The sequence below is a fragment of the Oryctolagus cuniculus genome, chromosome 5 (genome assembly GCF_964237555.1).
Source record: "Oryctolagus cuniculus chromosome 5, mOryCun1.1, whole genome shotgun sequence".
NCBI classification, from domain to species: Eukaryota; Metazoa; Chordata; class Mammalia; order Lagomorpha; family Leporidae; genus Oryctolagus; species Oryctolagus cuniculus.
Genome location: NC_091436.1, coordinates 123,565,465 through 123,592,449, shown reverse-complemented (window position 1 = coordinate 123,592,449; position 26,985 = coordinate 123,565,465). Strand labels below are relative to the sequence as shown.

General features: G+C 40.2%; 1 protein-coding gene across 1 annotated transcript in view; it reads right to left on the bottom strand.

Annotated features, from left to right (window-relative positions):
- Positions 1-26,985, bottom strand: part of CYP39A1 (cytochrome P450 family 39 subfamily A member 1) — a 97,392-nt gene that overhangs the window by 13,516 nt on the left and 56,891 nt on the right. The window contains exons 9-10 of the mRNA XM_002714462.5: positions 17,671-17,766; positions 16,711-16,799 (exon numbers count right to left, since the gene is read on the bottom strand). Coding sequence (XP_002714508.3) covers positions 16,711-16,799; positions 17,671-17,766 — 185 coding nt within the window. The remainder of the gene's footprint in view (positions 1-16,710; positions 16,800-17,670; positions 17,767-26,985) is intronic.

The window sequence follows — 26,985 nt, the reverse complement described above, 5'->3', positions numbered from 1 at the left end:
TTTTAGAAATATCATGTATATTTTAATTAGAAATAATTTGAGATAATAGACCACAAAAAATGATAAATACATGAGGCAAATGGTGTATGTTAGATAGCTTGATTTAGCCATTCGACAACACACACATACATCCCCACACAAACACAAACCAAAATATCCTATTTTACACCATATATATACATAACTTTAACATTTCAATTAAAACAAAATTTTAAGACTTCCAAGCAGTAAAGTATATTAGAAAAAATCTATAGAGGAACTAGACTGTGGAAAAAAAGGGATGATAGAAAATTTGAAAAAAGTTAATAGAAATACTATTTACTAATGCATTAAAATAGTCTTTCAAACTAGAAGGCAGCATTCCTTAATAAATTTTAATTTGCATGATGTTCTTAAAATGACAAACCCACATTCTCTCTAAAGATAAATTACATCTCAAGGGTTTGACCAGTTCATTTGGATTAGTGGGACTTAATATATTTATTCTTTTTTTCTTTTACTATTGTTGGTTTGGTTATTAAATTAATATTAGCTATTAATGTAGTATTAATATTAATGCAGTTTTGTATTATAAAAAGCTTGCTATTTTAGTTAAAGGAAAATAAGATTAATTAATGATATAATAATATATGTCCTGAAAATCGTTTTTCCAAATCCCAACATTTGGATATTCTGATATAATTATGTCAATTATACAAGAGTCATTTTTCTGCAATGGCAAATAAAAGTACTGTGTTTTTAAATCCATTACTGTGTTATTGAATTTTGTTGGGTGCCTGAAATACCAGACACTGACATATACACACTTGTGACATTAAAAGCTTTTTATGTCCAAGAAAATAAGCTTCATAAATCTGTATTTTTATAGAAGCACTTCAGAAGCAAGCTGAGCAATGTTCTTGTAAGGAATGTTTTCTTAATATTTCAAATGTCAAAACAGTGAAAATAATGAGGCATATTATCTTTTACACTTACAAGAACAATATTACACATCTACAAATAAAACTCATTAAAATATAAGCATGTTGAAAAATTCCTTAAATACTCAGAACTAGCACGCTTTCCCTATCTGTAGATAAATCCTTTTTCAAGGACCACTACACAGGCAATGAGAATACAAAGTCCTACGAAACAGATTGTTATTAATGAACATGGAAAGATTGGAAAAGGCATCAGTGTAAGATAGGAGTGTAAGCTCAAGGTAGAAACAAAAAGGCTACAGGCTTGGGGTCTGGAGAAAGCACTACACCCTGCAGTAATCAACATTGGCTTTATGTGGAGGTGAAATCTGAGCTAGACCACTAGACCTTGAGGGAAGGACAGGCTTTAAATAAGTAGACATGTTGAGTGAGGGCATTCCAGAGCCAGCAGAGAGCATGAGCAAAGAGGGGAACACACACTGTGTAGTCAGGGGACTACAGCACTCCGATACCCTCCTTGTGGAGTGAGCTTCCCCACAAGTCTAGAAGGGTACAAGTGGTCCTTGATTATGTAGAACTTGGAGGTCTAGGCTAATAAATTCAACCCAGGCAGTGGCATCAGTTTTAACAAGAGGGTGACAATCAAGGATTATTATTTAGGGAAAATTAATCTGTATGTAACAAAATAAAAAATAGATTAAAGAAGAGATAGTAGATCCAGGCAGAGGAGTTAGTGATAACCACTGGAAGCCAAGGCAGTGAAGACCTAACTTAAGAGGGTGGAATGGGCATGGAAGGCCGAGAAAGGAGAGGAGTAAAAGAGAACTGCAAAACCTTAGGTGTGTTGGGTAATAGCAATCCATCTAAAAGGAATGGTAGGACTGGGAGAAGTCAGTGATTTGAGTTTAAATGTCTTGATTTTTAGTATGGATCTCTCTTATATTTCAAGAGAAAACTGTTTCTTTTTTTCCTCCTAGAAGTCATGGCAGGCAATGCCAGCGTGGGCTGGAAAACTGTCACTGTTGCCAGGAGCAAGGTTTCTGAAGTATATTCCTAGTTGCTACCGGCTGCAGCTTATGAAAATAGAATGATCTTGTCCTGGAATTCAGAGAAGGCAGCATACATAGTTTCCTAGGCCTCATTCATGGAAGCATAGCTATTCAAGTTAAAGGGGAAGTACTCTGCCCATGACCTCAGTCTCCTTAGAAATCTTTTAGGGAAATAATAATCTTGTGGCAAGAGGTGAAACAATGTAGATCTGTAGTTCTCAAACGTTAGTGTGTGCCAGAAATGACTTGGAGGTCCTGTTAAAACTCTGATTGCTGGGGCCCACCCCCAGAATTCCTGATTCACAAGGCTTGGGAATGGGCTCAAGAATTTGCTTGTCTCACACATTCTCAGATAATGACAATACTGGTGAAATGAGGACCACTCTTTGAGAATAACTGATGATCTAGGGGGAACTTGGCAAGGAGAAAAACAAAATTAGAAAAGATAGCTTAACAAAACGTTCAAGTTTAGCACAAAAAGTTACAAATAATACCTGTTATCCATGAAACACGATGGCTGCAATGCAAAACTTTTGATTGGGGATTGTCGCTCCCCCTCTTCGTGGAGGAACGACACAGGACCCTGCGCTGTTCTTTCGTCTGCTCGGCCCTCCCCGGGTTTGCTGCTGGTTCTTCCCGGGTTGGCTACTATCCCTTCCACCTCCGTGGAAGGGCAGTTCCCCCTGGCCACATTCCCCACTTCCGCAGGGGAGTGGCACACCGCCGGCCGGCTCTTCTCAGGGGCTGCACAGGTGTTCCCCTTAGATGTTCCCCATAGATGTTCCCGGTGCATGCCGTTTCTCTCCTCCTTTATAGTCCTCCTCCGCCAATCCCAACTCGGCTGCCCACACGCCGAGTACGCTGCTCTCCAATCAGGAGCAAGTCCTACAGTTAATTGGTTGAACTGGAGGCAGCTGTGCGGAAGCTGTTTACTTCTCTCCCAGCGCCATATTGTGGGAGAGCAGATGCATAGAATAAGTCTTAATTCCAGTAACAGTCTAGTCCGGTTTGCTCCCCACAGATCCCCCTTTCTTTTTATTTTTGGCGTTGATACGCGCCTGTCTTCGGTGTCCCGCGGCACACACTCTGCTCTACTTGCTAGAGTTGCCACAGGCTCTTACAAGTCCTATCCATCAGGCAAACCGAATCCGGGTCCTCTCTTCGCCATTGTGAGGAGGTTTTTAGGCGCTGATGCGTGCCTGTGTTCGGTGCCCTGCAGCGCATGCTCTGCTCTGCTAGAACTGCCTGCAGGTGTTTACAAAACCTATCAGGCAAACCGAATCCAAGCCTTCTCATTGCCGTATTGTGGGGGAGACTTATTAGTGTTGGTTTGTGCCTATCTTCGGTGACCTGCAGCTCATACTCTGGTCGAGCTGCTTGCTGGCGCTTACCGCCTTAATTAGGCAGACCGAATCCAAGCCTCCTAATGGTTGTATTGTGGGGAAGCCTTACTGATGTTAATTCGTGCCTGTCTTCGGTGACCTGCGGCGCACAAGCTGCTAGCCGCCCAGGTGCTCATCGCCTCACTTAATCAGGCAGACCGAATCCAAGCTTTCTCATTGGCATGTTGAGGGGAGGCCTTATTTTTCTCTATTTCTCTATCTCCGGGCATTTCTATTTCTCCCATTTTACTTCTGTCTGCCAACATTCCTATTTCTCTTTTACTTCTAAACTTCTGTTTCTCTTATCCCCGCAGCTTTCCGGCACCTCGCCCCGCCAGCGGGTTCCCGGCTCTGCGCCGCTTCAGCCCGCGCGCCTCTCTCATCTGCGCAGCTTCCCGGCTTTGCGCGGCTCGGCTTCGCGCACTCCGCGGTCTCCACGCTTAACCCTTTCGCGTCTGAACCACAGCCTCGCGCCAGCCCCGTTCCCTATCTATTCACGCCCCGTGCTCTCTCTGCACGCGGCGGCTTCCGCGAGTAACACAGCGTAGCTTACGTGTCCGCCACTAGCATTCAATCTAAGTTCCCCGGGCTAGCCTGGCGAATTCAACCCAGCGTACGTCTCCGCCCCACGGTTTGGCTTCCCGTCCTTTGCTCCCCGGGCTAATCAGACGGATCCCAACCAGGCTCACGTTTCAGCTTCTGGTTTCAACTTTTCGCCCCCTATTCCCGGGCTAACTTGAGAATCCCAAAGTGGCTTTCGTGTCCGCCTTGGCCTGCCCCCCACGGCTTCAATTTCCCTAACACTTTTCTCTACCCGGTATGTTTCCCTAAGCCTTCCTCCAACAATACTCCTCCCTCATTTCTCCTGGCCTCTCCCCACAGTCCGCATCCGAGTCTGTTTGTTCTAGCTTTCACTTTCGCTTTCGACCTTAGAGATTTCTCCCAGCTTCCCCCCGTAGTCCGTATCCGAGTCTATGCCTAGGCTTTCAATAGCTTCTTCCGGCTCCTTTTTCGTCCGGCTTTTCCCTAGGCTGTTTGCTAGTCTCTCTCTCCGGTAATTTTCCGCTTCTTCCCGTTTCTTCCCTCCTAAGTTTGCTATCCGTCCTAGGTTTCCTATCCGAGTCATTTCTTCCCTCCTAAGTTTCCTATCCGTCCTAAGTTTCCTATCTGAGTCACGGCACCACTATGTCGCTCCCCCTCTTCGTGGAGGAACGACACAGGACCCTGCGCTGTTCTTTCGTCTGCTCGGCCCTCCCCGGGTTTGCTGCTGGTTCTTCCCGGGTTGGCTACTATCCCTTCCACCTCCGTGGAAGGGCAGTTCCCCCTGGCCACATTCCCCACTTCCGCAGGGGAGTGGCACACCGCCGGCCGGCTCTTCTCAGGGGCTGCACAGGTGTTCCCCTTAGATGTTCCCCATAGATGTTCCCGGTGCATGCCGTTTCTCTCCTCCTTTATAGTCCTCCTCCGCCAATCCCAACTCGGCTGCCCACACGCCGAGTACGCTGCTCTCCAATCAGGAGCAAGTCCTACAGTTAATTGGTTGAACTGGAGGCAGCTGTGCGGAAGCTGTTTACTTCTCTCCCAGCGCCATATTGTGGGAGAGCAGATGCATAGAATAAGTCTTAATTCCAGTAACAGTCTAGTCCGGTTTGCTCCCCACAGGGATAATAGTAAGAGCATAATCTGGTAGATGCTTTGTTTTTAAAGAACAAAATGGGAAGAGGGGAATGGAATAAGTTGGAGGAAAAGGAAAAGAAGAAAATGGGAAATAGGAGAGAATGGGAAATATTTATAGGGGGATAAGGAAATGAGAAAGCAGCTGGGAAAACAAAGAGGAAAGGAATGGAGAACCTTACTGTTTTGCAGACTACAACCAGGAGTGTCCTCATAGTGGTCCTGAAGCTGTTCCTCCTAGTAGGAAAACCCACACATGTATGAGCTATCTGTCAGAAATTTGGGAGTCAGGAAGAGGCCAAGTTCATTTTTGTATATTAGGTTAAGGGTCCAACTTAATTTTTTGCATGTGAATATTGTTTCCTGAGGATCATTTGCTTAAAAGACTGTTCTTTTCCCATTGAATGGTTTTAGCATGCTTGTCAATCATTATTTGACCATACAAGTGAGGTTTTATTTCTGGGCTCTCTATTCCAATGGCTTGTATATCAGCTTTTATGTTAGTACCGTACTTATGAGGTAGTTTAATTCTATTTCTAGATTGATGCTGGTTTTTATCAAGGAAGAGTGCTGAATTTTATTTAATGCTTGTCCTGAATTTATTGAAATAATCATGAGTTTTTGTTTCATTCATTCTGTTCACGTGGTCCCTTACATTGATACATTTTTTATACAGTGAATCACCCTACCAATTCAGAAATAAATCCCCCTTGGTCACAATGTACAATCTTTTCAATATGATGCTGAATTTGATCTTCTAATTGATGATTTCTATATCAGTGTTTATAAAGGATACTGGTCTGTAGTTTCATTAATTTATTTTTTGGTAGTATCTTTGTCTGGCTTTTGTATCCAGCTAAATATTTGTAAATTTTGTTGATTTCTTCACAGAATTGGTATTCATTTCAGTTGTTTTCTCTACTGCTTTTCTTTTATTCCCAGAAACTTTTTATTTAATGTACACACACTATACATTTCATTAATACAACTTTAGGAACATAGTGATTCTTCCCACCATACCTGCCTTCCATCCCATACTCCCACCATTCTTTCTCCTCCCTCTCCTGTTTCCATTCTTATTTTTTACTAAGATCTATTTTCAGTTAACTTTATGCACATAAGATTAACTCTATACTAAGTAAAGAGTTCAACAATAATATGAAAAAAAAAAAAAACTTCCTCAACAGTCGACACAAGGGCTGTTCAAAGTCATCACATCTCAAAGTGTCGATTTCACTTCTATAGATTATCTTTTAGGTGCTCCATTAGTTATCACAGATCAGGGAGAGCATATGGTATTTGTCTGTTTGGGACTGGCTTATTTCACTAAGGATGATATTTTTATTTCTTTTCTATTATTTTCATTGATTTCTTCTCTAACCTTTATTAGCTCCTTTCTTCTGTTAGCTTTGATTCTAGTTTGTTATTATTTTCTAGTTCCTTAAGTTATAAATGTTTTAGTTTACCTGATATCTATATTTTTTAATATAAGCATGTAAATTTCTCATCTAGTGTTGCTTTCAATACATCTAATATATTTAGGAATATTGTGTTTTCATTTTCATTCATCTAAGTGCTTTCTAATTTTTCTTGTGATCTTTTCATTGGCCTATTGGTTATTTAACACTTGATTTTTAATTTCCACAAATATGTGAATGTAACAGTTTTATTCCTGCTACTGACTTCATCCCAATGTAGTCACAGAACAAAATTTGTATGATATATACCATTTAAAATGTATTGAGAAGGGCTGGCGCTGTGGCACAGTGGGTTAAAGCCCTGGCCTGAGCTTCTTCTGTGCCTCCCACACAGGTGCAGGAGCCCAAGGACTTGGGCCATCTTTTACTGCTTCCCCAGGCTATAGCAGAGAGCTGGATTGGAAGTGAAGCAGCTGGGACTTGAACAGGCACCTATATGGGATGCTGGAACTGCTTTACCTGCTACATTACAGTGGTGGCCCCTGTTATATATTGTCTTAGTTTTTGTCGAGGCATATTCCTTGTATACCTAATTTGTTGCATTTTTTAAAACCACAAAGGATGATGAATTTTTGTCAAATTTATTTCTGTACCTATTGAAATGATCATATAATTTTTGACCTTTCTTTTAACATGGTGTATCATGCTTCTTAATTTGCATAGATTGAGCCACCCTTGTATCTCAGGTAAATTCCACTTCATCCTGATGTATGAGGAGTGGGAAATTTCAGCCAATGGGCTGGATAAGACCCACAAAACCATTCATTCTGGCCCTGCCAAGACAACTGCAGGTGGGACATGAAATTCAATAAATCTATAGCAGACTAATTTTTTTTTTTTTTGGTCAGGTAGAGTGGACAGTGAGAGAGAGAGAGACAGAGAGAAAGGTCTTCCTTTGCCGTTGGTTCACCCTCCAATGGCCGCCACGGACGGCGCACTGCGGCCAGTGCACTGTGCTGATCCGATGGCAGGAGCCAGGTGCTTCTCCTGGTCTCCCATGGGGTGCAGGGCCAAGCACTTGGGCCATCCCTCCACTGCACTCCCGGGCCACAGTAGAGAGCTGGTCTGGAAGAGGGGCAACCGGGACAGAATCCGGTGCCCTGACCGGGACTAGAACCCGGTGTGCCGGCGCCACAAGGCGGAGGATTAGCCTAGTGAGCCGCGGCGCAGGCCTATAGCAGACTAATTTTTAAGTTGACAATTTTGTATGACCCATGAATGATGTTAGACATATCCAAATGGTCTTTGGGAAAAACAAAGGTTTCCCACCCTTGGAAATGATACATCTAATGTTCTGTTCTGTTTGGTCTGCTAGCTTTTTGTTGAAGATTTTTGTACCTATAGTTTTCAGTTAGAGTATTATTCTGAGTTTAACTATACTTTTGCCATTACTAGTAAATTTTAATCTTCCATATGCTTTCATGTTATTCATTAGTGTCCTTTTGTCTCAGCTTGAGGAACTTACTTTAGTGTTTCTTGTAAGGTATGTCTATAAGGCCTTTATCTCACCTTCATTTCTCAGGAATAGCTTTGCCACATAAAATATTATTGCTTTTCACTTTTTTTCTTCAATCTTTTGAATGTATCATCAATTTTTTGCACTAGGACTGTAAATATTTTTTAAAAGATTTATTTATCTGGGGCTGGCGCTGTAAGTTCTGATAGTGTTCTGTGCTCCTTTTTACTTTTTCTTTGCCTCCTCAGATTGGACAATTTCAAAATATCTCACCTCAAGCATACAGAACAGATTCTTTCTTCTGCTTGATTGAGTCTGCGGTGGTATTTTTCATTTTATTCATGGTACTTTCTGCTTCCAGGATTTGTTTGGTATTTTTAAATCATTCTTATCTCTGTTTAATGCTTTGTTGTGCTCATTTATTATTGTTCTGATGGTGCTGTGTTGTCTATCTCTAGGATTTGTTTGATTCTTTTTCATCATTCTTATCTCTGCTGAACTTCTTACTGCATTCTTGTATTGTTATTCTGATTGTGAATGTTGTATTGGTTATCTGTGTTCTCTTGTATCTCACTGACCTTCATTATAATAATTATTCTGGATTCATCTTCAGGCAATTTATAGATCTTCATTTCTTTAGGGTTGATTATTGGAAAATCATTGTGATGCATCATGCATCTTTCCTATCTATCTATTTATTTATTTATTTTTGGCATTTCAATGATGTCTGCCACATTTGAGGGAGCAGTTACTTCTCCCAGTCTGATGGGTTGGCTTCAGGGGAAACAACATTCATCTGCTGCTAAGTGCATGTGATCTGACTAGAAGGGATATGGCAAAAAAGTCTCTGTGTAGCTCTGTCGGCTCAGCTAAGCCAAAACTGTGAGTGTCCCTGGCAACTGGGACTGTCAATGTCTGTGGCGGCCATGGCTTCGGTGAGAGTTTCTGAATCCCTCAGTGGAGAAGACTGCTGTAGCCTCCCAGCTCTCCTCTTATACACCCACTCCCCATGGAGGGAAATCAGAGGCAAAGGGATCCTTCCTGGTGCTCAGTCTGGCATGTGAGCATGCTGGTAGTTGTAGCAGCACTGGGTTCTGGAGTATAGGCACTTTTCTTGCAGTGGTGGTGCCAGTATACAGAGCACAGGTACTCAGAGTTAGAGTCCTGGGCTCAGGGACATGCAGAACTTCTGTGGCATCTGCTATGGCAGTAGGTGGCACCAGTGTCTGATCAATTTTGTTTGATTGATGATCAATTTTTTGTGTGTGTGATATACCCATAGTAAATGAAACTGAGCCTCTTTAAAAAGCAAAAACTATTAACTGAGGTATTTAGGACATGCAAATAAAATTTTTAAAGGAGTTCAATAATTCCTGAAAGAAAACATTTAGTTGTGGGCAGCCACAGGCAGTCACTCCCTTTGTTTACACTTAAACATATGGAGACTTCCCAGCACAGACAATTGGGCTAGGGAGATTCCGGGAAGAGGCAGGAAGAACCTAAACCTTTCACAAGAGATGATACAGATAATCAGTCACACCTGAAACCTGCATTTATCACCTAAGTGTTTTATTGTAACCTTGTAATCAATAATTAAGAACCTTATTGGGAACTCTTTGTAACCTTAAGAGCCTTTTTGATATGTAAATCTTTTGTGCTCCTTCTTGTAAACAACTGGTCATGTTTAAATACTACTGGATTTATTCAATAAACGAGCCTTGATCAGGACTTGTCTTGGCTCCATTCTTTGCTCCTTGTCCCCGCATTCCCACTCTCTGTTTCAGGAAAACCCAGTTCATTGTGCCGCAGGCCGGCACATTTAGTCTTAAGGAAATCATATTACTTAGGATAAAAGTGACAGGAAATGGATATCAGACATATATTGAAGGGTATGCATTGCTTTCCATAACTAAAAAACCTAGAGCTGGTGCTGGCCTTAGGTAGCAATCATTCTAGCAGCTCACTGATGATACCATAAAGCTAGTTTTCCTCCACTGAACTGCTCTATGCTATCTGCTTCACCCCAACATTATCTTATCTTACACTCTCAAAATAGCTGCAAACGGTTTATGGGTTCAAACACTTCTTCATGCACATCTTGGAAAAGAATGATTATTTTTGACTCAGAAGTTTTAACAGAAACCCTGGCCCTTAACTGCCCTACTTAAAGAGTCTGCCAATATCTAAACCAACCACTATGGGAAGGGAGGGAGAGAGTAGGAATGGGTTGTGCTGATTGTCTTAGGGAAAAGTGCTCCACCCCATAAGGCTATAAGTGGAATCACCACCCCAGAATCCTGTGGATCTCCAAATGAAAATTCAGAATATTCAAAAGGGAGGAGAAGGCATTAAGTGATGGGGAGATAATAACCTACAGGCAAAACTGTGATACAGTACAATTTTAATTCCAGGCCTCTTTTCTAGGAAAGAACTCCTCTTTCGGAACAGTGAAGATCGCTATCTCCTGAAACAGCAATCACTTGCTTGGTGAGGTGAGAAAGTCCACAGGGGAAAAAAGAATACTCATCCTAAAGTGTCCTTTCTTTTTCTCCATAGAAACACATCATATAGAGTTATTTTTGAGCACAAGAAAGAAGCTGGATATCTATTTTCTAAATAAAAAGAAAAGGAGGCTCCTTTTCTTAAATTTTTGCTCTGAAATGAACATGTTTTGTTTTGGATGCACTTTGACCTAAGTACCAAAAAATCACTCTTGAATTGCTACTTCTATTCTTGACAGACTTAAATCTTAGCCTTATAATTAAGTGTCAAAATTAAATGACCAGCATAATGGCAGCAATTATGCCAATGGTTTCTGTGCTCCTTTGAGTGAGTCACTGCTTCTCTGTAGAGGAGTAGGAAGAGAAGAGCATGACTAAAAATTAATGAGGAATTTTGGTACCCTGGCTCAGAGTCTTGGAATTTCATTAAAATCCACAAGGATTCGAATTTGCTCACTCCTCCTCAAAAGCAATCAGCTATTTCTAAGTATAAAATTGAGAAAGATTCTTGAAGCACTTTTAAAAAACAAGATTGTGCATAGATATTATACTGAATAAAGTGCAGCCATTAACATTATATTATCTTCAACAAGAAATTTATAGAAAAAATGTATTCTGAGCCTCATAGAGCCAAAGATACACTTGCCTTGCTATAATTAACACGTGAGTACATTACATCCCAATGAACACAAGTTTTTTTGTTCTCTCTGTGTTGCTTATTGGTTATTCTCACCTAGTCCAAAACCTCCTTTTAATCTCCCTTTCTATCAACTCCTATGGCAGTCTTTACATATTCACATATGCATCATCTAGCATCTTTCATGTATCATCTTATGCTCTGAAGTGGGGCCTGCTTTTCATGTTGTTACATCTCATCTCCCAATCACATCATAAGTAATTCAAGAATGTTATGTGTCTTTGAACTTCTCTAGTTTTTAGCAAAGTGACTTGAGCTGGAATATAAGGTCCTTAAAGGAAAAGATTTCATATAATTTGTTTTCCAAAATAACTCCTAGTACTCTACCCTGACACACAGCATATAATGAATAAACAAGTTACTAATTAAAAGAGTGATCATATTAGTACTAGATGCTCAAGAGATGTTTGTTATGTTGAATAATAATACCACTAATCTATTATTAGCTGAACCTATGCTTTTAATTAACTTTCCAGTAAAGTATAATTTTCAAGATAACTCAAGATAAGTTCATGAATTCATAGCCTAGCACTATGTCACGTGAGGTGCCCAAACACACAGAAAAAAAGTAGAAATCAGTTTCTTTTCTCAAGGAATGCTTGCTTCATTTCCACTTCTCAAGAATTGTAGCCTTACTCTTATTGCATCCTCTTCTCATCCAAGCACACCTCTGCAACTTGGTTAATCTTACCTAATATCACATTGTTGTTTCAATTGGAATTTAGCCCAGATACATTCACACAATAGTACTGCCAACCAGGTATCCTTTTGCAGAGATAGGAACCAAAGAAAATCAAGTGTCGTAGCTTTGGTGTATATTCCATGGGAGAAATATAGCAAGCACATCCCTTTGTGTTCAGATCACCAATTTTCAGACACCCACTCAAAGTTTTCCTCAACACTGAAAATTCCCTATCTTACTCCTCCATTTTGCTCATAGTTTAAGATGAGACTGTCTAGTACAATGAGATTTTTCATTTTATATCCTACTATTTCTGAAGAAGTCTAATAGTTCAAGCTTCACTTCCCCATTTTCTGTAAAACTAGTAGACTTGTCCAGAATTACAATTACTGGAAAGACTCCCCTTCTTGCACTATGGAGGAGCATATTTTCAGAACTCCCACTATTAGGGAACTACTTTCATTTTGATTTTTGAAGGGTAGCATTGTGTGCTTATTTAGGTAACTCAGAAAAACTTTGTGGTTTACTTCTGAGAAGGTTCTCATACCACTTCAGTGGCCTACACTCCAAGAGGTGACAGCTGTGGGGCCCTAAGAGTATGTGCTAATGACAAACTTTGATCATCAGCTACAGTACAGACAGCTTTCTCTGACTCACTGAATATTTCTTACATGAGACAATAAATTGGCTCCTGGTACACAAATTAGGAATGGATTCAATTTTCCAGGGTTTATACTAAGGCTTTGTGGGATTAAATTTCTAGTGGAAAGATCTGTCTTGGTATACATTGTCCGGATGAAGTCATTTGCTTTTCTGAAAGAGTTTGTGTTTTGTCTCTCTTCAAAAACAAAATACGCTATCAGTTTGCTGCTTAAAATATGTGAATGAGAAATTGACTTAAAAACAGAAGTTTGATAGAAAAATAGACTGTGATTTTTAAAACTAGATCATAATTGTATTCAACATTCATGTTTAACCTGTAGATTTTGGCTATATGATATATATATCCACACCTCAGACTCAGAGTTTTCAAAGGAAAACTTAATATTTTTACCTCCAAACTTGCTTCTGTTCCTGATGTCTCTATTTCCACCATCTCTTCTGCCACTTAGAGACAAAGGTGAAGTCTACTTCAAATCCTCCTCTCAGTTGATTCCCATTTCTAATCCTTTTTGCAATCTGGTAGATTCTACCACTCCAGACAAGATAGCCTAAGTTCTGCTGTACATTAATTCATTCCTCCCCAAATGTTTTAATTCCTTACTAAAGCCTTGGGAGCTTCATGCCGACACCTAAGTCAGGTAGTAAGTGGCCTTCCCAATTGGGCTGACTCCTCTCCAGTCTCTGTAATCTAGCCCAGATAATAGTAACAGCATAACCGCCCTAAGCCACATATCTGTGCATCATGGCACTTGCTCATTCTGTTTCCTCATGCTAAAAGTTCTTCCATCCCTTCAAGGGTCACTTTTCCCAGGAAATCTTCTAAGATCAGCCTGACCAGACACACCATCTCTCTTGAATCTCCACACTATGGTGCTTGGGCATTTCTCATCCTGCCTTCCTTACAGTCATTTAGAAACTTGCCGTTCTTCTTGCTGTCACTAAGTTGTCATCACATGAGTGCTGACAGTATGTCTAGCACATGCCCAAAGCCCCTGAAATGCCCAGGACACTGTTTTGCCTACAGTAAGAGATCAGTGCATTCTAAAAACATATATTGTTTATGTATAAACAAGGTCCTGTTGGTTGAGCTGCAGTGTTATGGTCCTTATTTTGTACACATTACTTTCAAACTCAAGTAAATGTCTGTTAGTATCAAAGGTGGTAGCAGCCTCTCTTGGAAGCAACAGTCTTTAGGTAAACCTTGGACATTGGGTGGGAGGCAGGCAGGCCAACTGGTGACTTTAACTGCTGGGTAAAACACTCGTTCCTCAAAACAATAGGGTTGTTATTGGCCTAAGTGCTGATTCTCTAAGGTGGGAATAATATACACAAATAAGATGAACATGAAGGATTTTGTTGTTAATGTTGTTTGTAAACTACATCCTTAAAGTATGACAGTTAATTACAGTGTTCAACTTAGAAGTTTTTTTGATGGAGATGTCAGCATGTTTCCAACTTTAAACAATGGAGCCTCTAACTAAAGCTGTTTTTAAAAATAAGGACATTTGGGGCAGGCACTGTGGTGTACTGGATAAAGCTTCTGCCTGCAGCACCTGCATCCCACATGGGCACCAGTTCCAATCCTGGCTGCTCTACTTCCCATCCAGCTCCTTGCTAATGTGGCAGGAAAAGCAGAGGAAGGTAGACCAATTGCTTGGGCTCCTATACCCATGTGGGAGACCTGAAGAATCTCCTGGCTCCTTGGCTTCAGATCAGCCCAGCTCTGGCCATTGTGACCACTTGGGGAGTGAACCAGTGGATGGAATATCTCTCTCTCTCTCTCTCTCTCTCTCTCTCTCTCTCTCTGTGGGTGTGTGTGTGTATGTGTGTAAAACTCTGCCTTTTGAATAAATAAATACATCTTTTTAAAAAGGACATTTAATATAATTTTATTTATTTTCACTTTATTTGAAAAGCCGAGAGACAGACAGAGAGATGAGGATTTTCTATCCACTAGCTCACTCTTTAGATGTCTGCAACAGACAGGGCTGGACCAGGCCAAAACCAGGAGCCCAGAACTTAATCAGGGTCTCCCATATGGGTTTTAGGGACCCAAGTACTTGAGTCATCATCTTCCATCTCCTAGGGTGTACATTGGCAAGAATCTGGAAGCGGAGGATCTGGGATTCCAAACCAGGCACTCTGATATGTGGTCCAAGTATCTCAAGTTGCACCTTAACTGCTGCACCAAATGCCCACCTCTGAGTATTCAATATCTATTCAAAACTGAAGAATTCAGTGACACAATGATCTTTCCATATCTCTGTGCTGGCATCTACAGACTGTACACCATCATCAGGCTTATTCCTTTTGAAGTTGTTGCTAGCAACAAGTGAAGCTAAATTCTTTCTTGTTCACAGCTTATGGGAGAAGATGAAGGAGTCGCTCTCCTAATTATAGAAGAGTCTCTCCTTTCCGGGAGATTGGTCAGTTCAAGTCACCAGTTACTCCAGGACAAACAGGAGTATCAAGGGAAAAACCAGGCATCAATTTTCTTAGGCTCTAGATGATAGAATAAGCTCTAAAAAGAGGATGGAATTTCTATGGTTGGCAAAGACTAATTAAAACCATTTTGGGAGTATGCATTTAGCCTAGTGGATAAGATCCCAGCTAAGATGCTTCCATTCCATATCAGATCACCTGAGTTTGCATCTCAGTTCTGGCTCCCGATTCCAGCTTCCAAATGCAGACCCTGGGACGTACTGGTGCTGGCTCAGGTAACTGGGTTTCTATCACTCATGTGAGAGACTTGGATTGAATTCCTGGTTTGCAGCTTTGGCCTGGGTCCAGCCCTGGCTGTTTTGGGCATTTGGAGAAATGAACCAGTAGTTGGGAGGTATTTTTCTCCATCTCTGTGTTTCTCAGAATAAGCAAATAGAAATTTTAAAAAACACTAATTTAAGGGAGGTGTAAATTATTAAAAAAATAATATTCTGAAACAAAGGTGGGATAGATTATAGTAATGTTGAGTAAATAATAGTTATAAACATAAACTGAGAGTACTGTTCAACCAATGAAGATTGACTTTTTTTTTTTTAAAGAAAGATTTATTTATTTGAAAGGCAGAGTTCTAGAGAGAAAAGGAGAGACAGAGAGAGATATCTTCCATCAGCTGGGTCACTCTTCAAATGGCTGCAATGGCCAGGACTGGGCCAGGCCTATGCCAAGAGCCTGGAACACCATCCAGGTCTCCAATGTGGGTGGCAGGGGCTTATGTACTTGGGCCATCACCAGCAGCTTTCCTAGGCACATTAGTGGGAAGCTGGATTGGAAGTGAAGCAGCCGGAACTGGAACTGGTGTTAATGTGGGAGGCCAGCCAGCATCACAGGCCGGTCCCTGATTATTGACTTCTTAAATCAAGAAACTACGATTTTTCAAATGTGATATTCCTAAAAGATCTATGCATGCATTGAGTGAGATTTTGTTATAAATAGGTACCAAAATTCCCCAATAAAACTATCCCATTGAAGAAATAGGACTTATGTAATATAGATTGTAAATCCACTAAAGTCAGGGACCAGCTGTCTCCTGCAGCACTCCATCTCTGAAGCTCAGCAGAAGGCCTGGCACAGGTGAGATATTCATAGACGTTTTTGGCTTGAGTCAGTAACCATAATGGTAACTTTCATTAACTAGCAGACATGAACTGGATCTGAGCATGACACTGAAAAGGAATCCCGGGTGCCAGATTAATTCAGTTGTAAGAAGTATCAAAGGGAAGGTTTTACAAAACCAAACTAACTCAATATGCAAAAGCCTTCTAGCAAGCTGCTGCTACGTTCCAAGCTAAAGAGGATCTGAAACCCTAGCAAACATCCATGATAACACTGTAGTCGCAGCTTTATTTTATCACTGTCTAAAAACAAATAGCACTCAAACTGTTTCAAATTGTCCTTGAATGAAAACTGAGCATTTGGACCATAAACCTTTATCTGGCATATGTGAAATGTAATATTTTCTTTTCATGAGTTCTATCTGAAACCACCATAAACGTCCCCACAAAGGCATCACACAGTGGCATTGGCCAACCAGGCAAAATGTGCCCTCCTGGATTTACTTGTATTTTGATAATAAAGAAAAAAGAGACGGAGCAGAGCCAAAGCTTCCTCCCCTTCCTCTTCCCACCCCCACCCCCCAAGCACCCCATCCTTAGCCATCAGCTTTTTGCAGACTTTCTGGAGAAACGTGGCCCAGCTGTCTCACTGACCTTCCAGGACACTGGAACTTCCCTCTTCCAAATGCTAAGAAGCAGTCCAAGAACGCGTGCTTCTCTAAATTTGCCTTTTTCCAGCGTTCCTGTGGGAAGAAAATATTTTTTTTCCAAATCAGCCTTATATAAATAAGCTTAACTTTATTTCTCTAGGCTAAAAATGACCTTGTACAGCTAATCCTTGCATATAAAGTTGCAGGATTGTTGGTAATTTTTTCCAACCTGTTATTAATATGAGACATAATTGTCAATTTGGAACACGAACTTAAAAATAAAACAGTTTAAAAAGAATTCTGTTAAGTGGCAAATGTAAATGATCCTGTAAATCAACCAAAGAATTGACCTAAGAAGAGGAAGGATATTTATAATAAGGTCTCAGTCTCCATCATAAAATTGCTCTTGGTAATAAATTTAGCAATAAGTCACACTGAAAGCCTTGCCTGTTGGAGGAAGCTTGGGACACAGAATGACTGTATCTGGATGCCATTTTTGACAGTTCTACCTAAAGGCAGACAATGGGTTAAGTGACCTCTTAAGATTCTGTTCAGCCCTGTGACTCCCTAGCCCTAAGAAATAGCAGAGCATTGTTTTAATTTGCTTTATTTTCATTTTCTGTACTCCTTGGAAACCAGTAACAGAAGCAATTGCCTGAAGAAGACAGAGTATGTCTCCTATCAGAAGCAGACATATTTATTTCAACATGCCCTCTTGGTTTCAGATAAAAACACATTTTAATATTAGTGAAGCTTATTCCAAAAACACCTTTCTATTTGGTTTGTAAATGCTACAAAATCTACACTGTAAATTTAACCTGTACTTTGTAGCCAATTTTGTTCTTAATTACCAGAGAAATATGACTGCTTAATTATACAGTGTTAGTTAATGTATGAATTCACACTCCTGACATAAAAAGAAGTTAAAATCAAAGGTTCATGGATAACGAGAGAGGTAACTTACGGGTTTGAACAACTCAGGTTCAGGAAAATACTTCGGATTTCTATGTTGCCAAAATGGAGACAGCATCAGCAAGTCACCAGCAGGAACCATGTGATTCTATGATAGAAAAATCAGTTTCAAATGATATATTTTTTTTTAATTTGCTTCACAGATAGTTTGGGTTATATAAAAATGCTTCATCTATGTTGTGGTGAAGAGATAAGGATTTTATAATTAACGGCAACAAAATATATAACTTTGCTAGAGGAGTCATTTCTATTTTCCAACCTTGGTAATGACTGATTTCTAATCTGATTATTATTTACATGTGTACATATTTAGTTGCACAGGAGAAATACAGATAAACATCATCAAAGTCTTAGAGACTAGAATAAGTCTACTCTAATACAGATTTCGAATTCTGATTGGGTTTGCAACATGTATTCCTGATTACAGAAACTACAGTAGATCCCCAGGTTGTGGAGGAGAAAATTGTAATTCAGACAGAGATAATGGCCATAGCAGTAGATGCCATGAGTATGCTAACGATAGCGTCAGGGCAGGGGCAGTATTGTGTTTGTTTTCCTTCAGTCCAATAGCAGCTATTAGGACAGAAAGGATGAAAGAGAACTGGTTAATAATACACAGGAAAAAGCCAGTGGCAAGTGTTGTGTATTATTTGGCTGGATGAGTCCTTGGGATCACAGTGGTTGTGATACTGAGGATAACTCAACAGTGGTTGTGAGGCTGAGGCAACTCAACACTATGTTTCCCAATTCACATTATGAAAGATCCCTATGATCTATAAATCCTACCAAAAACAGACACTCTCCCTTTCATCACCATGTTCAGGAACCATAGTACAAAAAGATCTACAAAGTTTTCTGATCAATAGATAGCTACCATGTTTACCAGGAAGATATTTTATTTAACTCCGATTGTCAATCATAACTTACATCTGCACGATTTTGTAATATCATTAAGATATTTGCAAAGCCTTTAAGTTTGTATTTCCAAAACATACGCATCTTAAAATAATTAAAATATCTTTTTACTGTAGCAGGGAGTGGAATATGGAGGGGGGGGGTCATCAATCTGTAGCCTGGGAGACCCCCCCCCCCCCCCCCCCCGCTGGCTTTGGTAGGAGCCAATTACTTCTTGATGTTTAGAAGAGGTCTGCAGAGAGTCAAATCCAAAACTGGAAGAAAGCTGGTGCCCTCTTACAAATTTAAAAATAGAAAAAAACATTTGAGGTTCCAGTGTCATCTGTTTGTTTTACCTTTGCTGGAAATAGGGCTAGAGAGGCTCTGATTGACTGAATCAGTTAGAAGATGTGCTATAGGGGCAGGATGGACAACTGTCGCTCCTCCCTACCCCACTCCATCATCCTTATCAGTTGCTATTGACCTGTGATCACAACCTTGGAGACTAAAATCAAACTAGCAAAATAAGGGAGATGGCAAACAGGTGCTCAGGAACAGAATTAACATTATAGCCACAGGCAGGAGTCAAGAAAGAAGTTCCCGTTGCAGCAGCAAATGCCAGACTGCTGACTGGCATCAAAGAATGGCAGAGCTGGTTGCATCATCATGTGCAGTCTAAACAGTCCCTTTCTCTGTTTACAGGGCTCATGAAGCCAGAGATCAAGAGGGAGACAAAACAGTTGCAGGACCAGAACATAAATCACTATCACAGGGAAGTTACAACTGCTGTGTGACAACAACTGCATTTTCAGGCAGACAGAACTGGATCTGGCCAGCCAAACCCACCTGGTGAGGCCAAAGGAGATTCATGTGCTAATCTGGGGGTGGGCCTTTCTTGAAGAGGGAAAAGGAGGCAGGACTCTGCATTATGACTCAACAAGGGTGCTGAGGGCGAAGTGAGTGAAATGCAAGGGGAGTTTGGAAGAGAAAGGTGAGGCCCTATGAAGGCAAAGCATCTCTTAGACCAGGGCCAAAGGACACAGGTTCCTCTCAGCTCTAGGCCAGAAGCAGGGTTGGTGTTAGTGGCCAAAACAAAGTATTTTAAACATGAAAGAGTATACTATTTTTATGATAAAAACTGTTATCTACAAAAACTTTGGAAAATTAAGAAAAATAGAAAAATAGGGGGAAAAAAACAGAATTCCTGGGGTCAGCAGTAAAGCCACTGCCTGCAATGCGAGCATCCCATAAGAATGCCAGTTCCTGTCCTGGCTGCTCCACTGCCAATCCAGCTCTCTGCTAATGGCCTGGTAAAAGCAGTGAGAGATGGCCCAAATGTTTGGCCCCTGCCACCTATGTGGGAGGCCTGGAAGAAGCTCCTGGCTTTTGGCTTCAGCTTGGTCCAGGCCGGGCCATTCTGGCCATCTGGGGAGTGAAGCAGTGGATAGCCAATCTCTCTCTCTCCCTTTCTCTCTGTCTGTACCTCTGACTTTCAAACAAATAAATCAAAAAAAAAAAAAAGCAAAAACCAGAGTTCTGACACCCAAATATAGCCATCAGTTGACTGGATTTCTCTGAGTACTTTTACCTGTTAATACAAGTTTTTTGTGTGTTGTTGTTAAACATAGTTTTGATCCTCCTGAATAATCAATTCAAAAATCTTTCTTTGTTCCCTTAGCATTATGACATAAACTTTCAACTTTTATCTCTCTCTCTCTCTTTTTTTTTTTTTTTTTTTTTGACAGGCAGAGTGGATAGTGAGAGAGAGAAACAGAGAGAAAGGTCTTCCTTGTCTGTTGGTTCACCCCCCAGTGGCCGCTGAGGCCAGTGTGCTGCGGCCAGCACACCACGCTGATCCGAAGCCAGGAGCCAGGTGCTTCTCCTGGTCTCCCATACGGGTGTAGGGCCCAAGCACTTGGGCCATCCTCCACTGTACTCCCGGGCCACAGCAGAGAGCTGGGCTGGAAGAGGACCAACTGGGACAGAATCCGGCCCCCCGACTGAGACTAGAACCCAGGGTGCCGGCGCCACAGGTGCAGGATTAGCCTATTGAGCCACGGCGCTGGCTTCTCTCTCTCTCTCTCTTTTTTTTTTTAAATGTATTTGACAGAGTTAGACAGTAAGAGAGCGACAGAGAGAAAGGTCTTCCTTCTGTTGGTTCACCCCCCAAATGGCCACTAGAGCTGGAGCAATGCCGATCTGAAGCCAGGAGCCAGGTGCTTTTTCCCGGTCTCCCATGCGGGTGCAGGGGCCCAAGGACTTGGGCCATCCTCCACTGCCCTCCCTGGCCACAGCAGAGAGCTGGACTGGAAGAGGAGCAACTAGGACTAGAACCCGGCGCCCATATGGGATGCTGGCGCTGTAGGTGGAGGATTAACCAAGTGAGCCTTGGCGCTGGCCCCAATTTTTTTCTTATTATATATTCAACCTGAATAATTTTCTCCAGTGGTTGTTTAAGTTTTTACTAAGTAGATTATCATAAGTAATTTCAACATTCCCTACTGTTTTGTCTATAATAAACTGTCTTCGTGAGAATTTTCTTCCGTAAAACATTTTTCATATAAATCCTTCAAATAAAGCTATTCAGAAGCCATAGGATATGATTATTATTCTTTTTTTTTTTTTTTTTTTGGTCAGGCCAAGTGGACAGTGAGAGAGAGAGAGAGACAGAGAGAAAGAAAGGTCTTCCTTTGCCGTTGGTTCACCCTCCAATGGCCGCCGCAGCCAGCGCGCTTCGGCTGGTGCATCATGCTGATCCGAAGCCAGGAGCCAGGTGCTTCTCCTGGTCTCCCATGAGGTGTAGGGCCCAAGCACCTGGGCCATCCTCCACTGCACTCCCTGGCCACAGCAGAGAGCTGGCCTGGAAGAGGGGCAACCGGGACACAATCTGGAGCCCCGACCGGAACTAGAACCCAGTGTGCTGGCGCCGCAAGGCAGAGGATTAGCCTATTGAGCAACGGCGCCAGCCATGATCATTATTCTTAATACACACTGCCCGACCATTTCCTCAAATTTTGTGACAATATATTCCTAACTATAATTTATGAGAATGTCAGTTTCATTTTATCAGTTAATATGACACTTTAATAGGTTAATTTAGGCTGCTATTATTTATTTCCTTATAATTTTCAGTCATTTAATTGAAAGGCACAGAACAAGACAGAGACTGAGACCAACAGGATCTCCCATATGCTGATTCTCTTTTCCCAACCCTGCTACAACCTGGGCTGGGCCAGACTGAAGCCAGGAGCTGAGGTTTCCATCTGGGTCTCACACAAGTGTGGCAGGGACTCAGCTATTTGAACCATCACCTGCTGCATGCTAGGGTATGCATTAGAAAGAAATTGGAATCTGGAGTGAAGCTGAGACTTGAAACTAGGCATTCTGACATGGGATATGGGCATCCCACACAGCATGTGAACCACTATGTCAAATATCAGCTCACAGGTTGCTATTCAAATTATTATGTCTTTGTAGGAATTTTCAATGTTATTTTTTCCTATAAGCTTTTGTGTTCATGTCCTGTCCTCACTCATCTATATGATACGAATACTTATCTATATGAATTCTTTAAATATTAAAGCAATTTATTCTCGTGTTATAGTGACATTTTTCTTAATTTTGGTTTACATTTGAGTTACATTTTAAAAAATAAGATATTAAATGTTTGTATGTCGCATCCAAATCTGTTCATTTTGTGGTTTCTTTGATGCATACTAAGCTTGGATAGCCCTCTGCTTTCTAAAAAAGGAGCTCCAATGGGTGGTCTAAGGACCTCTAGGAGTTCCAAAGACCTTTACAGAGGATTAGCAAGTTCATAAATTATTCCTGGGTAAAACACTCATTCCAAGTACGGACAGAACAACGGATTTAGATGTAAACTGATTACAAAAAAGCCATTGATACATTTTGAGATCGCAACAACACCTTAAGAAGATATCATATGTCAAATTTTTGTGTATTAAGAAACAGTCACAAACATCTGAAAAGGCTATTAAATACTGCTTCCATTTCTAGCTACATCTCCACAGGAGGCTGAACCTTCTGCATTTCCGTCAACATATATAATTTATCATCACAGATTACAAACACATAAATGACAATCTAGATGTCTTCTATTATAAAGACATTAAATAGATGTGCAAAAAAACCTTAAAATGCTGGTATTCTACTTTGTTTTTGTTTTGGAAAATACAGTTTGTTTTATAAAACCATGTTATTATATTGACAGGTGATAGGTTTCCTGTTGTTTTTAAATGAATTACTAAACAAATATTTTAAAACATTTCTAAGCTTTAATTTGTAATACAGTAAATGTTGATAAATTTAACCCACATAGATAAGAGCTCTTTGGGATCCCCAATAATTCTAGAATGTAAAGGTATCCTGAGATCAAAATTTTGAGAACTTCTATTTTAGAGTTTAAAAAAGATCCACTTTTAGCCAATCATCTCAAGCCATATCTCTTCTCTCTTCATTGATTCATAATGATTCATTTATCCAATTTTAAATTCTTATCATAAAGAAGATATCTCTTTGTTATCTGTCCCTTCTATTCTATTCATTTGAATATCTGGTATCATAATATTTTAATTGTAGTTATATAAAATGCTTTAATACCTTGAAAAGAAAATCAACATTCCCTAATTACTTATTCTTTTTAACACTTCCTTGTAATTCTTCTCTGGAAATTCTTAAGGATGAACTTTGTACCAAAAATATGAAAACTTGAAAAGAGAACATAGGTAGAAGTTTAAGAGACTTAGGAAGGTGGCATAATATAGTGAAATATGGAATAGAGTAAATCAAAGCATAGTGTGCACTTTAATTAATTCCAAAAACGCAGAAATAATTTGTGCATAAACAAAAATAAACATTGAGACTCTGCTCAAATTCTCTTAGGGAAGGGTAGTGAGAGAACACTTCTAGTATTCATAGCAAGGACCTTTGACCAATTATCCTATAGAAGAAAATAAATACAAGCCTCTGTTATTACTCAACAGATGAACCCATGTGAATTTTTTTTATAATTCAGGTTTATAGGAATGCAATATTAAACTTCATATTAGCAAAGACATGCCACCTATTTTAAATTTTAATTTAAAAATTATTTTTTATTTACTTGAAAGGTAGAAAGATAAAGGAAAGAGAGAGACTGAGAGAGAGAAACATGGGGAGAGAGACAGAGACAGAGTATGAGAGAGAGAGGGCTCTCATTGGCTGGTTCACTTGCCAAATGCCTACAACAGCTATGGCCTGGATAGGCCAAAGCCAGGACTCTGGAACTCAGTCCACATATCCTGGTAGCAGAGATCAAAGGACTTGAGCTATCATCTGCCCCCTCCCTATGTGTGTGGTAACAGGAATTTGAAATCCAAAGCAGAGCTGAGTCAAACCCTGACACTCTGATATGGGATGCAGATGTTCCAAATGGCATCTTAACCACTTTGCAAATGCCTACCACAACAACAGATCAATCTTTTTTTTTTTTTTTTTTTTTTTTTTTTTTTTTTTTTTTGACAGGCAGAGTTAGACAGTGAGAGAGAGAGAAAGAGAGAAAGAAGGTCTTCCTTTTTCTATTGGTTCACCCCTCAATGGCTGCTATGGCTGGCACATTGTGGCCAGTGCCCTGCGTCAATCCGAAGCTAGGAGCCAGGTGCTCCCTCCTGGTCTCCCATGTGGGTGCAGGGGCCACCCTCCACTGCCCTCCTGGGCCACAGCAGAGAGCTGGGCTGGAAGAGGAGCAACCAGGACAGAATCTGGCGTTCTGACTGGGACTAGAACCCAGGGTGCTGGCACCGCAGGTGGAGGATTAGCCTAGTGAGCCGAGGTGCCAGCCCAACATATCAATCTTAAAAGGATCAAATTGTATAAATGTATACTAACAAAGTGATTAGTCATGTATACAAGGATTTAGCTATAAGGATGTTCATCTTCACACTGTTTATAAGAATGGAAAACAGAAAGCCACATATACATTTGAGAATTAGAGAACTATTGTAGGATTTCAAGCAATTTTTTTGATTATTTTAAAATTTTCTTTTTTTAAACTTTTATTTAATAAATATAAATCTCCAAAGTACAGCTTTTGGATTACAGTGGCTTTTTCCCCCCATAACTTCCTTCCCACCTGCAACCATCCCATCTCCTGCTCTCTCTCCCATTCCATTCACATCAAGATTCATTTTCAATTCTCTTTATGTACAGAAGATCAATTTAGTATATATTAAGTAAATATTTCAACAGTTTGCACCCACACAGAAACATAAAGTATAAAGTACTGTTTGAGTACCAGTTATACCATTAATTTACATGGCACAACACATTAAGGACAGAGATCCTACCTGGGGAGTAAGTGCACAGTGACTCCTGTTGTTGATTTAACAATTGACACTCTTGTTTATGGTGTCAGTAATCACCTGAGGCTCTTGTCATGAGTTGCCAAGGCTATGGAAGCAATTTTTAATTCATTCTTTTAGCTTCTTTTTTATAGTTTTCTTTCCTCCTAATGGTCATGTTTTCCTCATTTAATAAGAAGAAAAAGCTTCGCAAGTTTTTCGTTTTGTTTTGTTTTAATCAAAGTCCTAACTCTTCAATGTTTAGTTTGGGCCTCCTTAGAGGAAGGATGGTTTTTATTGTATTTAGAAAAGATATCACAAGTACAGGAAACACTGCATCTTATGCAAGTATTAAAAGATACTATGAAAAACAATGAAAGAAAGCACTGGCACATTCTCAGGAGACAGCAGCCTGAGCACATGTCTCTGGACCTGCCGCACTGCTCACAGTCTCAACCAGCCAGAGGCTTGGAAGGAGCCTGGATGTATTTAAGCCTGATGTTCTCTAAGAAGAAAGTGTGGGTATGAGGATGTGAAGGTTTTTAAGTAATTATTCCTTAATAATTACTTAAATTGTTTCAGATATCTATTATTTCTAGTTATTTTTTAAAAGTTTATTAATATAAGGAGGACAGATTTCATGTATTTCATAGAAGATAACCATACTTCCTTCCCTCCCCCTTCACTCTGTCAATCACCCTTTCTTATATCCTTTCTTTTCTTTTATCCTTTGGTTTTTGCAATAACATACTTTCAATTTTTTAACCACAGGTTTTAATGCACCACTAACCATAATGTTGAACAAGTAGAAAGTAGAAAGACCACTGTTCTACAGGAATATAGACAATGGCTATAAGTAATAATCAAATCATATAGTGTCTGTTTCATAATTAAACTTTCTTTGGTATTCTATATTAACTGCCACATATCAGAGAAAACATGTTATATTTCTGTTTGGGTGGCAGGCTTATTTCACTATGCATAAAGGTCGTCAGTTCCATACATTTGATTGCAAAAGACAGTATTAAGAAATTTTATTCAGAATCCAGAGTCGATGGCTCTATAAAATAGTTGTCTTGTAAGAGGATTACATGCAGTAAATCATAAATGTGTTTATATCCTTTGACTGTAATCTAATACTAGAACATAATTCAGATGCTGGCATTGTGGTCCGGTGGATTAAGCTGCCACTTTACACCAGCATCCCAAACTAGAGTGACAGCTTGAGTCCCAGATGCTCCATTTCCAATCCAGTTTCCTGCTAATGTGCCTGAGAAAGCAGTAGAAGATGGGCAAAGTACTTGCAGCCCTGCCACCCACTCCTGACATCAGCTTGGGTCAGACCTGGCTGTTGTGGCCATTTGGAAAGTGAACCAATGGATGGAAGATTGATCAATTCTCTCTCTCTCTCTCTCCTCTCTCCTCTCTCTTTCTCTCTTTGTGTCTCTGTCTCTGTCTTTCTGTCTTTCTCTCACACACACACAAATTGGAAGAAAAAAGAAGGGAAGGAAGGAAAAGGAAAGAAAGAGAAGTAAAGAAGTAAATAAAGAGATATGAAGTTAAATAGTCCTCTAACAAGTAAATATTTCAACAGTTTGCACCCACACAGAAACACAAAGTCTAAAGTACTGTTTGAGTACATTAAGGACAGAGATCCTAAATGGGGAGTAAGTGCACAGTGACTCCTGTTGTTGATTTAACAATTGACACTCTTGTTTATGGTGTCAGTAATCACCTGAGGCTCTTGTCATGAGTTGCCAAGGCTATGGAAGCAATTTTTAATTCATTCTTTTAGCTTCTTTTTTATAGTTTTCTTTCCTCCTAATGGTCATGTTTTCCTCATTTAATAAGAAGAAAAAGCTTCGCAAGTTTTTCGTTTTGTTTTGTTTTAATCAAAGTCCTAACTCTTCAATGTTTAGTTTGGGCCTCCTTAGAGGAAGGATGGTTTTTATTGTATTTAGAAAAGATATCACAAGTACAGGAAACACTGCATCTTATGCAAGTATTAAAAGATACTATGAAAAACAATGAAAGAAAGCACTGGCACATTCTCAGGAGACAGCAGCCTGAGCACA